This window comes from Panthera leo, chromosome F2 (assembly GCF_018350215.1).
Source record: "Panthera leo isolate Ple1 chromosome F2, P.leo_Ple1_pat1.1, whole genome shotgun sequence".
NCBI lineage: Eukaryota > Metazoa > Chordata > Mammalia > Carnivora > Felidae > Panthera > Panthera leo.
The window spans coordinates 62,813,959-62,831,047 of NC_056695.1; the positions used below are offsets into that span (position 1 = coordinate 62,813,959).

Genomic DNA, 17,089 nt, shown 5'->3' on the forward strand with positions numbered 1-17,089 from the left:
TTTCTTTCTTAAACTGAATGAAATAATAAAGATTCTTCATCTGGAATTTATTAACAGGTTAGAAGCTTTGAGTGTATGTATGTATTTTCTTTTGTTTTGCATCCTGTCCCCATCCTGCACAAAATTACTGCTTTCCTCTTATACAATAGGGGTGGCTTCCTCTTTATCATCTGAGCACTCCTCCCTCCTATCTTCTTATAAAGCCCCACAATGACAGCAGGTTCTAACTGTTCCTGATGGTCAGCAGTTCATGCTTTGTTCCACTTGGTTTGAAGATACCAAGCTGAATGAGAATCCCAATTTTCTTGCAAGAAGTTCATAGACTATTTGGGAGGACAGGACTTGCTCAGAAAGAATCATAATTCTGAATAACTAAAAGACTACTATAAGAGCCAGGTGGGAGAGGAAGGCCTGACTGATATAAAGAACCTACCTAGGTCTTGAGGAGCGGTGACGTGTATGGAAATGGAGGGAAAGACATTTGAAGGGGAGGCAAGAGATTCTAGTGCAAAGGTACAGATCCGGGGAAACTCAGTGCCACAGGCGACGGGACTCCGCAGCCTGGATGTGCACCCGGCAGCCTTCCTGCCATCCGCGTCCCCAGCAGCGGCATAGTCAATATTGTGCCCCCGGTCACCAGAGGTGCGTTCTTGAGCGGTGAACTGGCGCAGTGGGAGAGAGGCTGCGGTCCCTCTCCATTCATCCTGGAGCTTGGTTATCTCCTCTCTCCCATCCTTTTCCAACTCATTCCTTTGAGAATTTTCCCTCAGCCTGCATTTGAGGGCAGGGACAGAGGGTAGTGCCACTGAAAAGAAAGTGCTGTGCTTTTTTTTGATCCCGTGGCTTATAGTGTATGTTTGCCTGTGACTGAAATTCTCGTAGTTGGGGAAGAGCTACGTGGACTCCTCAGAGATTATGACTCTTCCCATTTTATGTATTTGGGGTGGTTTTACCATGAAACGAATGAAGCTTTGGCTTTGGAGCCCCACACTTATTTGGGTCCTTCCCAAGACCCTGACAAGGAGCCTTAGCAATGGGTACACATGTCCGTATGGCTTGGGAAAGTTTGCGAAGTAAGGCATTTATCCTCAATTGGTTAAAATAGTACCCCTCAACATAAAAACAAACAAACAAACAAACAAACAAACAAACAAAACAAAACTATTTCCTCCCTTACAAGCCTTTTTATGCGTATTTTTTTCTAATTGCCCTCCCCTATGAATTTTTAATACCATCCATGGACTATATATCTATTATGTATTATGTGTATATTTGTGCTTTATATATAAAAGAGAGCAAGATTTTTCACCCTTCTAGAACCGACTTTTATATCCTTGAACTGGTATTGTCCTTATCAAGAATGCGCAGGTTAACACTACTGTCTCCTTCCTTTTTTAAAAAAATAATAAAGTTTGTTTATTTACTTTGAGAGAGAGAAAGAGGGAGAGAGTCCCAACCAGGATCCACACTGTCAGCACAGAGCCTGATGCAGGGCTTGAACTCACAAACCATGAGATCATGACCTGAGCTGAAATCTAGGTCAGACTTAACTGACTGAGCCACACAGGTGCCCCTACTGTCTCCCTCTGCTCCAGCTTCCTTCCATCAGACTTCTCTTTGTATCAGCTGCTTATGGGAGTGGACACAAGTATTCAGGGAGCTCGCCAAGAGGAATCTGAGTGGGGGAAAGAAACATTTAGTTTGGACTTCATGGGATATACTTACATAGTGTGCAGTTACTTCCAGGTACAATTAAGTTATTGCTAACAATATCAGTGTAGGAATTGCTTCCAAGAATATTCCTACCACTTACTGCACAGATCTATCTGAAGTCATGATGAAAAAGTGCAGAGATCCAATCATCACAAGAATGTGTCTTGGGACCCCAGCACAAGAAATGTGTGAGTTGCAGAAAAGAAACAACATTTGAAATGTACAGGGCAAGAGACAGGCTGTGGAAAATTTTTCTAAATCCAACAGCTCCTATATGGACAAGACTTTACAGAGGTGTTCTCAAATTTGACAATATTCTTAATTTACATACATCATCAATAATAAGTTGTAAAGGTGAAAGAAATTTCTTACATTATTAATAATAAAACAAAAGCCAGATTTCTGCTATAAGTCATGAGAAATTCACTTGCATTAATTCTTTAAGAATGACTACCTAAGGGGCGCCCACGTGGCTCAGTCAGCTAAGCATCCGACTTTGGCTTAGGTCATGATCTCCCAGTTTGTGAGTTTGAGCCCCATGTAGGGCCCTGTGCTAACAGCTCAGAACATGGAGCCTGCTTCGGATTCTGTGTCACCCTCTCTCTCTGTCCCTCCCCTGCTTGCACTCTGTCTCTCTCTTTCTCTCTCAAAAGTAAGTAAACATTAAAAAAATCAAAAGGAGGGGCGCCTGGGTGGCTCAGTCGGTTAAGCGTCCGACTTCGACTCAGATCACGAATTGCGGTCCGTGAGTTCGAGCCCCGCGTCGGGCTCTGGGCTGATGGCTCGGAGCCTGGAGCCTGCTTCCGATTCTGTGTCTCCCTCTCTCTCTGCCCCTCCCCCGTTCATGCTCTGTCTCTCTCTGTCTCAAAATAAATAAATGTTAAAAAAAAATCAAAAAGAAAAAAAAGAATGACTACCTGAGTCAAAAAAAAAGGAAAAAAAAAAAAAGCAAACAACCACCACCAAAAAATTAAAAAAAGAAAAAAAGAAAAGAAAAAGAAAAAACCACAAGACAAAACAAACGGGAGAGGTACCAAATTGAATAGGACTTTAGGGTCTTGATCTGGAGGAGAAGGGAACCACACTAAGATGAGCTATGCATTCTATTCTAATTTTCCTTTCAAGTTGTTCATCAATTCATGAGCGAGGCAGCACTATGAGACTAAGAAGCTCAAGCAGAAAGTTGCTCAAACTGAGTTGGTATTCAAGGCCTGCCAAAGAAGGGTGGCCCAGGAAAATGGTACTCTTTTTCATTTCAAAAATCAACATTTTCAGTTAGAACTCCAGAAATTCTGAAAAACACTGAATTAAACATAAACCCATTCACGTTTCAAAAACTATTAGCAAGCTAGAAATAGAGGGTAACATATTCAATATGAAAGAGAACATCAAAAACAGCAACAAAAACCCATTAAAAATCATACTCAATAATGAAACCTCGAACACTTCTCTCCTGAGATCTGGAGCCCTCATCACCAATTTTAACCAGCATAATAGCAGTGGTTCTAGCTAGAGTAAAACTGCAAGCATGAGAGAGAAGAATCACAATCATTGGAAACAAAGAAACAAAAGGGTCATTATTTGCAGATGATGTGACCGCATGATCAGAAAATACAAAAGAATCTACAGATTGGGGTGCCTGGGGTGGCTCAGTTGGTTAAGTGTCTGACTTTGGTTCAGGTCTCAACCTCATGGTTCGTGGGTTCAAACCCTGAGTCAGGCTCTGTGCTGACAGTTCAGAGCCTGGAGCCTGCTTCGGAATTCTGTCTCCCTTTCTCTCTGCCCCTGCCCTGCTCTCTCTCTCTCTGTCTCAAAAATAAAATTTTAAAAATTAAAAAAAAAAAGAATCTACAGATTAACTATTTGTATTAAGTTTTTTACACAGTTTAGCCACACAAAAACCAATTTTGTTTCTATATACCAGAAACAGTTAAAAATGAAATTAAAATGATGCCACTTATTACAGCATTAAAATTCTCAAATATCTAGGAACAAAGCTAAAACAGAAGGTGCTTAGTCTTCTTCAACAAACAATACATAATGATAATGAGAGAAATTAATGAATGTTTGAAAAAATGGAACTAAAACTACATTCAGAGATTGAAACACTCAATATCGTTAAGATGATCAATATTGTTAAGTTGATCCCCAAATTTATGTATCGATCAATGTTATCTCCATCAACATCCCAGAAGCAGCTCTCTTGGAATTTAATAAGCCAATTCAAAGTTTATTTGGAAATGAAAGGCGCCAAGAATACCCAGAGACAATCTTAAAAAAGAAAAACAAAGCTGGGAGCCTGAATTTAAACATTTATTTTAAAGCTACATCCATCAAGATAGTGTTAATTTATGCAGAGATTGTTAAATACACCAATGAAAGGGAATGGAATATGCAGAAACAGACACCTAAATTTGGTTTATGCAAAGTTGACATTACTTGGCAATGGGAAATGACGCAGTTATCAATAAATAGTGCGAGGTCAATTGGATACTCATGAAAGCAGCCAAACATATGCAGGCCATAGGTATGAAAAAAGAATTATAGAGGCACAAATTTATTAATTAAAGTGTTATGATTATTAGTGAATTTTGTGGTGTTTGCCTACTTTTAAAGTTTAATGATTTGTTTTTATTTCTTATAAGTATTCATTTTTATACCACTTTTCTATTTGTAATTGTGTATTATTTTTCTTAAACAGGGCTCCCCAAATTGTATAAGTTTCAGATAAAATGAATCGTGGATCTGCCCCTGGCTATATCAGTTTCATGTAGCAACTAGTTAAGAGGAGGAAAGATGTAGCCAGAAAGTGGGATGCTGGACTTCAAGATTTCTGAGATATAGCCATGTTCAGTAAGGTTGAGATCCTAAGTATTTCCCTGGAGATGAGCAGAAGTGGAGGCGGAGGGAGAGTCACGCTCATGAACACGTCCAGAATTCAAGACTTCATTTTCCAGATTTAAGTGTGTCAAACACAGATGAGGCTCCAGCTAGGGGAATTGGAGTTCGTGATCTTGAATCAAGTCTTAAACCCTTCGTAGAATAAGACGATGTGTCTTGGGAGGGTGGTAGATAACAGAGATGATGAAGAGTCGAGTTCAGTATGATTATCTGAGCCTCAGTGGATGAATTTCCACAAATGTTGAATAAGTAACAGTCTGGAAATTATAGGGTTAACTAACCTTATCTTCTTCAAGCCAATTCCATACCTGCATACCATTATTACTTTATTCATTGTCATGGCTTATTAGCTTGTCTTTTTTGCCCCCTCTAGACTGTGAACTTCTGGAAGAACAAATGAATGAAAGATTTACTGGTTCTATTCACTTAAAGATCAGCTCTATGTGGGGACCCTACCTTTTAATCATTTTTATCCTAGTGCCTATTATACAGTGGAAACTTTCTAAATGTTTTTTGCATTAAGAATGAAAATGTGAATGATAAAATATTTTATTTCCTGTGATGTGGCCCTCTTTTTGACTCTTTGTTTCTATAAGTACTACTGTCCCTTAACATCAATTTCCACCATTCACTAATTTCTTTCTCTTCCAGAGATATGCCATCAAAATTTATGAGCATGTCTCGGAGTTTAAAAAAAATTGAGGTTTAGTGTTCTGGCTCACCTGGATTAATTTCATTTTTAATCTGTACTTTGAAATTTATTGTCCTCATTTTGTCAGGGGCTCTTCTAAATTTTTCACTGACTCAGATTAATCTCAACTTTCTGGGATGACCTTAATGTTGTCACTTGCATGGACAAGGTAGCTTTCTGGATGTCGATATTTCATTTTAGGAATAAGAGAGAATGATTTAGTACAGGCAAATTCAACCTCATAGCAAAATAAATGTTTTTACCTAAGGTCAATAATCCTTTTACAGTGGAAGCATTATGATTTTTTTTTTTTTTGTTTTTTAAATGCAACCTCTAATTCTTCAAGCTTAAGACAGTTATTACTGACACGTTCCCACTCATGGGCCAAAATAAGTTTTTGTGTATGGCCTTAAACCTGAATTCATTTTCAGGGAACAGGCATTGTAAGCTCACATCCTCCATGAACCAGCTAAGTATGTGGCAGAAGCTCACATTGGTTGAGCAGCCTCTATGGCTTAAGCACAGAGCTAATCCCATGATAAGACGACATTATCCAAGGAATCCTCCTTAATAATCTTCTGATTTTAGGTGCCATTATTTTCACTTAAAAAATGAAGAAACAAAGGCTTAAAGAAATTAAGTAACCTGGGCACATTTAGCTAGTGAGCGGCAGAGCCAGGATTGAAGCCCTGGTTTTTCAGACTGCCTTGGTTGTTCACTCTACCACACTGGTTTGACTTTCCCATCTGTCAAAAAAGGAAAGACATTCATGGGAAAATACTGGAAAGTAGTCACAGTGCTTACATCTGTAAACGTATATGCTTCCAAAAAATGCCATTTTTCAATTCAAAAATCCGTTTTCCACATTATTAGGATCCAGCTGAAGGCTCTTGCTTCAGTGAACATCTTCTCTGCCTGGATCCATGGCCATTTTGGCCGAAAACCCAGCAGGCATTTCCTTTATTTCATTCTGTGAGTAGGTAATAGTGATCGTGTCCCATTTCCTTGGTCTGCGATGTGTGCTTTGTTTTCCTTAAAACCCCATTACTTTTATAAAGCAAATACTCCATTTAGGCTTCTTTAATGTCCACCACTGGGTTTAGCCCAGAACTAGGATGATAGCAGGACTAGAGTCAACTTTCAGCCCATGTTGAATTGAAAGGGATCCACATATAAAGAAAACACACTGTTTTAAAAAGATAGCATATTAAACTATATTCATATGAACTTTTAAGTCCATATTGTGTCTCGTGGTGACAAGGACTTGGCACGCCTTTCAACTACTGAGAGCATTTTTTAAATACTTCACTTTCTTTCATTAAATCATTGGTTCACTCATTTGGGAAGCGCCATGAACTAGGGAGTCAGAAATGATTGGGTTTCAATGCCAGCACTGCCACTGAATTGCTAGATGTCCATGAACAAGTTATTTTGCCTCTAGGATCCTCCATTCTTTCAGCTGTAGAATAAAGATAATGATAATAGCTAGCTTAATGGATTTAACTTGATAATATCTCTAATAATATGAATATCTATAAAGTATCTGGAACAGTACTTACAAAATGATTGGCACTTAGCAAAGGCATATTCCTTTCTTCCATTAATATGTCCTCAAATTCTATTTTTACCTTTAACAATTTACATAAAAGAGAAATGGAGGCATTTGCAGGACACCACTTAGGTGTGAGCAGATCAGTCTTCCTCATCAGGGTGCATGGCATGTTTCCCATGCTTTTTCCAGTGTACCTCTGTTGGACATTGTCCCCTAACTTGCTCCCATCTTCACCTGCTGAAGTTCTTCAGAACCAAGCTCCAATGCTGTCTTCTTCATCCCTCCAGCTGAAGTACTGCCTCGTCTACCTCCCCCAACCAGAGGATGTTATCTCTGTCCAATGTTCAATGTCTCTCTTACAGCATTTATCACATTCTGTTGTCATGGATTTCATCATTGCCTTATTTCATTCAAGTGCAAGTTCTGAGGCTTCCTCCTACACACTTAAATTGCATTTTGGGTTTCAAGGACTGCTTTTTCTTTTTGGGGAGCCCATGACCATCTGGCATCCCTGTAAAAAGAAGTGTCCACATGGGTCAATTTGGAAATGTTCAGCAAATTCCTGGGGCCTGGGCAAGCGGGCTTTCCTGAAAGATCAACAGTCAATATGTACAGGACTCCTTTTAATCTTTGTTTTTGAGAGAGATAAAGAGACAGAGTGAGAGTGGGGAAAGGGCAGAGAGCAAGGGAGACACAGAATCTGAAGCAGGCTCCAGGCTCTGAGCTGTCAGCACAGAACCTGACACGGGGCTCGAACTCACCAACCATGAGATCAGGACCCAAGCCAAAGTGGGACGTTTAACGGACTGAGCCACTGAGGCGTCCCCAATATGTACAGGACTCTTAATGAAAGGCACTCAGCAGACAGTGATGAAAAGAATAGCTAATGAGCAGGCAACATGGGCCACCCTACGGGTTTTAGAGTGGCTCCCATTTTTTTCCCTTTTGCTGGTAAAGGATGGGGTTAGGTAGAACCTTCATGCTGACTCCATTTCCATTCATATTGCCCCTTTGGGGGACATAACTAATTCCCTGGACTCACCAAACTCCTACAGAGATAAGCCCCATACCCTTCTGGCCTGGATGACCTTCACCCTATATTCATCCTTCCCAAATTCCTTTTTTTTTTCTTTCTTTTTCTAGTTCACCATTGAAGCATAAACTCTATTTTACTTCTATCAGGGTCTTCTCTTTTGATTCTCAAGAACTTCAGCCAAACATTTCCTCTTGGAAATCAAAAGCTTTTGCTTTCAATTATTGTGTCTGATGTAGGCTTCAAGGGCTTGTTTTGAAGTTGAAAAAAAAATCAACATTTTTTTCCTCTCTGCTTTAATACTCCTGATTCTCTGAGAGTTATTTTGTGGATGCTTCTGACTGAATAAGAAAATGGACACATACAAAGAAGAGCAGAAGAGAAAATTATCAAGGTTGATATTTTGGCGTAATATATTTGACACAGCTTTATATTACAGATATTTGCATACATCACATCTTTTCCAAAATGTATAAACCCCTTCAAGTCAGAAGTTTAATCTTGTCTCTCTTTATACCTTCTCAAAGTACCAAGCCTTTTGTCTTGCACAGTGTAAGTAATAAATAGTAAATATTTGAATTAAATTGGAAAAGCACAATATATGTTTTTGAGAAGCCAAGGGTGAAGCCATATGGGAGAATTGGGGCACCACAATGTGCTAATCAACTGATCCAGGTATACAAAACAATGGTGCTTTTAAAGTTAAAAATATGCAGAGCATTGTATTAGCCTTTCTCAGAAGGCCACGTTAGTAGGGCAGGTGACACAAATTTAAATGTTCCCTAACCATTCTATCGGAATTCTACAATCTAAATAAAGGATGACTTGTTTGATTAGTCGTACCTGTGCAGCCAACGCAAAATCAAATTATTTACATAAAACCAAAGAATATTAGTTGGCGACACTACAAGTGGAATTCAAAAACTGTTTCCTATGATTTTAGGTGTATAAGATATTGTCTGCCAGAAGCAATCTGCCATTTTAGTTCATTGTTCTTTTCATGGTGATTGTTTTTATTCAGGTGACAAAGGGGAAAAGGGTTTGCCGGGGATCCCAGGAGGAAAAGGCAAAGCAGGTAAGGCTTGCTCATTTTTCTCTTCAATGTCTGGCATCATTCCAAATATATTCATCTTTAAAAATAAATACATTTTCATGAAAGAAAAAAATAGTCCTCTCGGTGCTTAATCTGGTTTTACTCGGGCTGGGGGAAAGGAAAGAAGGGAACTTTCCTCTCCATCTGCTGGTGACTTTCCAAGCCCTGGGGAAGGGAGTGATGGCACATTCCATCCCAGTCATGCTTAGTGGGAGAAGCAAACCCAGCACATCAGGAAGCAGCCCTCATTCTCCCAGAGCCAGAGGAAAATCCACGTTGGCCGTGGCAGTGGGACCGAAGCGGCGTTCCCTGCATTCCACCGGCATCTCAACCAAACGGAGGGGAGGCCCGCAGCAAACTGGCCTGATCTAGAGAGACCCCATGGGTACAGGACACACCTTCGGTGGCCAGAAAGAGTCTTCCTGAGTCCTGAAAGAGTTTTGTTTCCAATGCTCTGTGCAGGGAATGTAGGTAGATTGCTTCGAGGGGAGCTCACAGAGGTGCAGTGAAGACTAATTGTAAGAACTGTTTTAAATTCCTTATATTTAACTGTGAACACAGAGAGGTAAAGCCACAGATTTCCCCCCCTCTTTGGGTAATAAAATTTTTTTGCTTCTCAATTGCCAAAAAAGAAGGCAAAAGGAACTGATTACATGAAGCAGCCATTAAATAGAAAAAGGGAATCATTTGAATTTCACATCACTTCCCTTACAATTCTTTCTCTGCCTCGGCGTCAGCAGGTAGTTGAAAAGGTAAATGAGCAAAGCGGGAATGAATGGTGGAAATTAAAATCAGAGTTAATCCACAAATGGGGGGACTGGCTCTTGAAATTATAAGTTGAATCTATTCACAAGATTTAAATTTAGTCTTTGAAACATTCAAGGATCATTCAAGCTATACTTGAAATGGATAATCAAAATTACCATTGGATTTCATCATGAAAGTTTTCTCCTGTCTTGGGAGAGTTGTGTGAGCCAGTGAGCAATGCAGTAACAGAAGAGAAGACTGGCTAGAAATTTGTTTTAAGAAAGCTGTAAAGATTCTATTTTGAGATTGGATGGGCACATTCTGTGTTCAACAAAAATGCCAAGTGGTCCACAGTGTGTGTGCAGTGGTTTGCCACAATTTACTCTTCACTTTAAAAATCTGGCTTAGGGCTGTGTTTTAGCTCATCTAAAATACTTCAAAAGATACTCTGTAAATTCCTGAAGACAATGTTAATTGGAAACTTTGTTTTATTTATTTATTTATTTTTATTTTTTTATTTTTGAAACAGGGAGAGACAGAGCATGAACAGGGGAGGGTCAGAGAGAGGGAGACACAGAATCTGAAACAGGCTCCGGGCTCTGAGCGATCAGCACAGAGCCCGATGTGGGGCTCGAACTCACGGACCGCGAGATCATGACCCAAGCCGAAGTCAACTGCTTAACCGACTGAGCCACCCAGGCGCCCCTGGAAACTTTGTTTTAAATAAAAGACTAAAAGTATAGCCATTCACAGAAAGACACAGCCAGACTAGGAAAAGATGATAGTAAATATTGAGAAGAGAGTCATTGTCCTTTCCAACTGAACTATGTGTACTTCAACATGAATTCACAGTTTTTGTCATTTCAAAGGCACTGTCTGTGATTGTGGAAGATACCGGAAAGTTGTTGGACAACTGGATATTAGTGTTGCTCGCCTCAAGACATCTATGAAGTTTGTCAAGAATGGTGAGTATATCCTCTTTTGCTTTATGCTGACAATTCAACCTCTTTCAACACTAATTCCAGTATTCAAGAATACAATTCCAAAGTATTTCCAGTATTTTAGCGGCAAATACCTTGGGTCAGGCAAAGGCCTACTGAGATAGTGTCACCACTTTGCAGGTCTCTCAAATGCTAATTATCCCTTCAGACTCCAGGACACTACCTACATATATTCATACATAATACATTCATTTGCCTATGGATAGAAAAAGATACTTTTTGGAGAAAAGGGAATGGAGAAAAGGGCAGAGTTTAGCAAGCCATGCCTTAAGAATAAAAAAGGACAGGAAGAGTCCAACAGAGTTAGCATCTCAGAAAAGAGAAGTAATAGTAAAAACAATAGCTACTTTCTTGAGAATTTGAAATAGCGATCGCCATGTGGGTATTATGTTTACACTGAAGCTTAGAGAAATTACCTTGCCCATAGATACAGAGCTAATTAACAGGGGAGCGGGGATTTGACTGTGGGTTTCACTGATTCCTCTACCCTCAATACAAACCAACAGATCATTATGTGTTTCTCAGAACTGTGCAACTTCCCACGCTAGCCATTTTTGTTATCCCTGGTCCATTTCCCCATTGTAGTTAGCGGTGAAACCCTTAAAGTAGGGCCTATGTGTTCTCTTCCGAGACAGTATGAATGAAGAATCTATGGTAGTTATAGTTGAAATTGGCTTCCTTTGCTACACTTTTATTTACTGTAATCCAACTATGTTTGTTGTACATTATTAGAAACACACATATGCCATCTGTGTTCCTCTTCATCTTGTAAACTACTCTTAGAGATGTTGTCTCTGACATGGATTCTCATGAAAACCCCAGACCCTTGAGGTTCAACACAGAGCAACAGTTTTTGATCTATATTGGCATGGTCACAGATTTCTTGGCAAATTTTAATTTATAGACCCTAAGAAATATATGCAGATGTCCCTGAAACCTAAAACATATTTACCGTATTATGAGCTCAGGATGATTCTGAGTCCCCAATTCTGCCCTGAATCTTATATAGTAGCTCAGTACTTCATGTATCAGGAGTGAACTATGGACAATTTCAATCTATGTACACGTTCATAGCCCAGAAATTCGGCCCCAAACAGACACATTTCTGCATTATTCCGATATCTGCTTGATAAGCTTTTATCATCCTGGGCACTATTGCAGGCTCTGAGCCTACAGAGTGGTAAAGACACAGACATTGTCCTCAAGACACTCATAGTTTAGTACACGAGACATACAGACAAATCATTAGACTGGAATGCACTGAGGGATACACAAGAGAAAAAGCCAAGAGCAGTGGAAATGTGGGGAAGGTGCACAAGAGCCCTGTGTCTGTGCGGGGATGTTAGAAAAGCTCGTACAGGAGGAAATACTTCCACTTAGATCTAATTGACAAGGAGTTTTCCAGGTAAATCAGTGAGAAGACTTCCCAGGCATAAAAGTCACTGAAGTGGAAGAGAGAAGGACAGGCTGTTGGACTCTGTATGGCAGAGCGTAAAGTAGGACAGGAGAACAGTCTGAGAGGAGCTCAGTGCAGTTCATATGACAAGTCTTTGTCAAAACAGTCTCTTCTTCACAGTCGCGTGGGAAGTTAAGGAGGAAGGACAAGGAGGGCAAATGGGAAGGCTTTGTTCTCCATTTGATAACTACGAGGGTGATAAAAATATTAAACCAGTGCCTACCTCATAATAGGGGCTTGCAAAATAATTGTTGAACATCGAATACACGAATTTAATCACAGCAATATTATATACTTGCTTTTTCCCTTTTTGAGATACATAATCTTGCTCATCTTTTCCTCTCTGCCAAGTCATCGCAGGGATTAGGGAAACTGAGGAGAAATTCTACTACATCGTGCAGGAGGAGAAGAACTATAGGGAATCCCTGACCCACTGCCGGATCCGGGGTGGAATGCTGGCCATGCCAAAGGACGAAGCTGCCAACACCCTCATTGCCGACTATGTCGCCAAGAGTGGCTTCTTCCGGGTGTTCATCGGGGTGAACGACCTTGAGAAGGAGGGACAGTATGTGTTCACAGACAACACTCCACTGCAGAACTACAGCAACTGGAGAGAGGGGGAGCCCAGTGACCCCTACGGTCATGAGGACTGTGTGGAAATGCTGAGTTCAGGCAGATGGAATGACACCGAGTGCCATCTTACCATGTACTTTGTCTGTGAGTTTGTCAAGAAGAAAAAGTAACTTCCCTCGTGCTACACATTTTCTTTCTCTGCGACTACCATTGCAGTTATTTGTATCCATCCTTTTCTTTCTAATTATGCCAAATTCATTCTGACTCAAAACAAGTAGAAAATGCTGAACTGAGGTTTGGAATCTCCATTGCTGTCGTCTTCTCTGATGATCTTGAACATTTTCATACACAGTATATTATTGAGTCAGTAGCTCACCGAGTTACATGGATCCTGAGAGAGAGTTTGAATTACTAGTTGTGCAGAATGTGGCTATCCATGTGTCAGATGAAGTGTTCTCTTGGCATTTGCTCCGCTGTCTCTCCTTAGGTTCCTAAACCACTGTCCATTTAACCCAGTGGATAATTGGACAGCTGGTTGGTGACGACTAGGCTAACTTACCCTTGCTCAAAGCCAGATGCATCGGAAGGCCTTCTGCTAGGGGTGCAGAGATGTTATCTGTCTTTGAAGCCGAGATCCCCTATTCTTTTAGTGGTCACCCACCATGCCTGTAGCCACACTTGCAAGGTCCTCTTGTTTGCTCAGACATAAGATTATTTTCAACCCCAAGCCTCTGTATGAGAAACTTCTAGCCCATGACCTGTTCCAGACCGTAAGGAATCACACAGAGAACTGTGCTTCTGATTAACAGCGTTCACTGAGATCTACCAGGAATTTGCTTTGGTCTCTTTCTATAGGCCCACAACTTAATCCTAGGGCTCCAGGTTCTGACTCTGATTTGAGGAAAGGGGAACTTTAGAAATTGAAAAGAAAAAAGGAAGGGAGAATTTTTTCCCAAACAGTATTATTTGTAAACCTGTTAAATTGCCCCTTGCTACTAATATCGCTCCATTTTTCTGTGTCTTGGGTTTATCCATATCAACTTTCTTCCCCTTAGGCATGGGGAACAAAGGAAGGAGTTTGTGAAACCTTCAGAAAACTCTAGAAGCTTCAAGGTGCTACCAATGTCAAATTGCTAAGTCCTCTCCTTCTTGCCTCTAATATATCACTTATGGTGACATTTCATGGGAGACCTTTTACTTTCCATAACTGTATGTTATAAAAACCCCATACCAGAGATGCTCTTTGTCATGCTCTGACATCATAGGAATGTGGCGGGTGTGGAGCTTGGAACTTGCCTAGAACTCACATTTATTGAGCTGGTAAAATTCTACTTTGAACTGCAGATCAAAACTCAAAGCAGCTTTTGTTTCAAATTTGAAAATAATATAGTCAACAAAACTCTAGATTTTTCCCCTTCTAAACTGCTGTGCCAGTTATAGTTTGTGACATATGATCAGACTATTCAAAATGCTGGCAAAATGGTTAATGAAATAAGAGAAACAGATCAACAACATATGTTCACCTTCAACCATCTGTCCATGATTTCACCCATGACTAACTGGTTATGAGATAAGATTTAATTAGGTTATTTCTGTGGGTTTATTGAGAGTCACAGACTCAGGTCCTACAGGGGCCATACAAGATGACATAAATAAATCAAGCGGAACGGGTGGGGATCCCAGTGCTGAACACAGCTTATTCTCCTAAAGAAACCGGCTGCTCCTCAGTCACTGCTGTTTTTCCTACGGAAGATCCAATATCACTACATGCTCTGATATTTCAAGAGAAGTCAGAAACCTGCAACTTCATAATGTATATCCATGTTTGAAAATACTGCAATCAGTCCATTTTTAGCCCAAATATCTAAGTTATACAAAACAGTCTCCTAGCCAAAAGGCTGAACTTTTCATTTCTCACCTCTGAGGAAAAGTTCTGAAGGTTCTAACCATGTCGAATGTCATTAGGATACAATGACATCAAAGTCAAGGTCTCCCATTTGTACTTCAATCAGTTCAGCTCAATGACAGGAATTTGTCCAGGGTTTGCCATTGATGGAGTTAATAAACTCGTTACTTAATCAGACTTTTGAGAATGTGGCATATGATATTTGGAAGGCAAGACAGTTTAATAAAAATTACAAAGCAGGACACGATATCAAAGCCGGTAACCTTGGATGGAGCCTAAGGAACAAGAACCTAGAAACAGTTGGAGGAAAAGAAAGAAATAAGAAGAAAGGAGAGAAAGAATGGACAGCAAGCATTGCTTAGAGGTCACTTGCAGTGAGATCCATATTCTGATTTGTTCTCAGTGGCAGAAATATGAATATTTATTGTGTGTACTGTAAGCACTATTATTAGTTATTATTATCATTGTTACTATTAAAACATTTCTTTCAATGACTCATCTTTGCTGCCAATGCTTTTAAGAGAAGATGACAGAATGTCTAAGGTACCACACATTTAGATTTACTATAAAACTTGCTTCAGTTTTATGAAGCCCTGTGTGCTTTACAAAATAACAAAACAAATTCCCTTACACACCACTTCTCATTTGGTCCTGATACGCTTTGTGCAGTAGGAAGGCATCCCATTTTGCTGCCATTTTCACAACGAGAATACTGAAACCCAGGAAAGCTAACCAATTTACCAAAGTCAATTCATTTGGGAGAAAAACAAGACCAACCTGCTGATCAAAACTTCCAATCCAGTGTTCTCTCCAGTGCTCTCTCCAGCCTGTTTACTGATCATGTTAAATGGAAGCTCATTCATGATTCTCTCATGATAGTGGGCACTCAAATTATCTCTCTTGATTACTTTCCAAAGCTAAAGATTAGAGTCAATTAACAGACATGCTGGAGATAGAGAAACTTGCCTTACAAATTTGGTGTTCACTAGCTTATTTTTTAATTCATAAATGTCTTTACATGGCCTTAGTGCTGGGGAGGTGATTTAGTACGACCTCCCTATAGTTTTGCAGATAACTACTGCTAAAGGAAAGCAGAACAGATATATGAAAATCAAGATCTGCTCAAAGTAAAGATGAAAAAATAATTTATTTGCCCCATAAAATTCATAAGAACTCCCTTAAATAATTAGCATTTAAAATCAATTTTATTCTCAAAAAGTTAAGTTTATACTCAACTTTTCAGGGGTACATCTGTGTACTTCCCAAAGACTACATAGAGTTTCCATGGGAAGAAAATTTTAAAAATACATTGACAACTTCACAGCACTACCTTCTCAGAGGAACACATTCCATAACTAGGTGAGAAGAAATATCATTGAGTTATTGCCCAAACACTGTGGAAAGGTGTATACCCAGAGTTGAGACATATATAACTGACATTGATTATACTTTGGACACCTCACCCATAAAAACTTGGCATTAAAAATATGTGTGTATTTTGTCCTGCTTGGATATATATTAACCAAATATGGGCTGATTTGATTGTTACTAACCAACTAATTTTCAGCTCTCTGGATTGCATACTTTGAGACAATAAGATATCTATTGAATAGGAAAGGTTAATTAAATAGCAGCACCCACTACATTGTCAACAGTTTTGAGACTAAATGTCTGCGGGTATTATCTCTAATAAAAAAATTATGGGACATCTGGGTAACTCAGTCAGTTAAGCTTCCAACTCGAGATTTTGGCTCAGGTCATGATCTTGAGGTTCGTGAGTTCAAGCCCCACTTCAGGCTCCATGCTGGCAATGTGGAGCCTGCTCGGGTCTGTCTGTCTGTCTGTCTCTCTCTCTCCCTTTCCCTCTTCCTCTCTTTCTCAAAGTAAATAAATAAACTTAGAAAAAAGAAAGAAAATCATGATGGGATTCCATGTAAAACCCTGCAGCTTTGAGTATCACTTTAAAAGTAAAAATCCAGGGATGCCTGGATGGCTCAGTTAGTTAAGAGTCCGACTTTGGCTCAGGTCATGATCTCACAGTTTGTGGGTCCGAGCGACGCCTTGGGCTCTGTGCTGACAGCTCAGAGCCTGGAGCCTGCTTTGGATTCTGTGTCTCCCTCTCTCTCTGCCTCTCCTCTGCTGGTTCTCTGTCTCTCTGTCTCTCTCTCTCTCTCTCTCTCTCTCTCTCAGAAATAAATACAAATTTAAAAAAAATTAAAAATCCAGATCTGGTGTCATGATGTCTTGAATTCCAATGCCAACTGTGCCACTTATTAGCCCTATTAAGGGGGAAATTTCCACGCTCTAAACCTCATTTTCCTAATCTGTATAATTCCTCCACAGAGTACTGTGACAATTAAAGACAGGATGTGTAATGAGGTAAGAACCAGGGTACCAGCCAGGCACATTACAGGGGTGCGATA

General features: G+C 39.9%; 1 protein-coding gene across 1 annotated transcript in view; it reads left to right on the forward strand.

The window, feature by feature from the left end:
• COLEC10 (collectin subfamily member 10) overlaps window positions 1-15,287 on the forward strand; it is a 39,151-nt gene extending 23,864 nt beyond the window's left edge. Inside the window, exons 4-6 of the mRNA XM_042923670.1 lie at window positions 8,912-8,965; window positions 10,600-10,695; window positions 12,539-15,287. Coding sequence (XP_042779604.1) covers window positions 8,912-8,965; window positions 10,600-10,695; window positions 12,539-12,930 — 542 coding nt within the window. The 3' untranslated portion in view covers window positions 12,931-15,287. The remainder of the gene's footprint in view (window positions 1-8,911; window positions 8,966-10,599; window positions 10,696-12,538) is intronic.
• The last annotated feature ends 1,802 nt before the right edge of the window (window positions 15,288-17,089 follow it).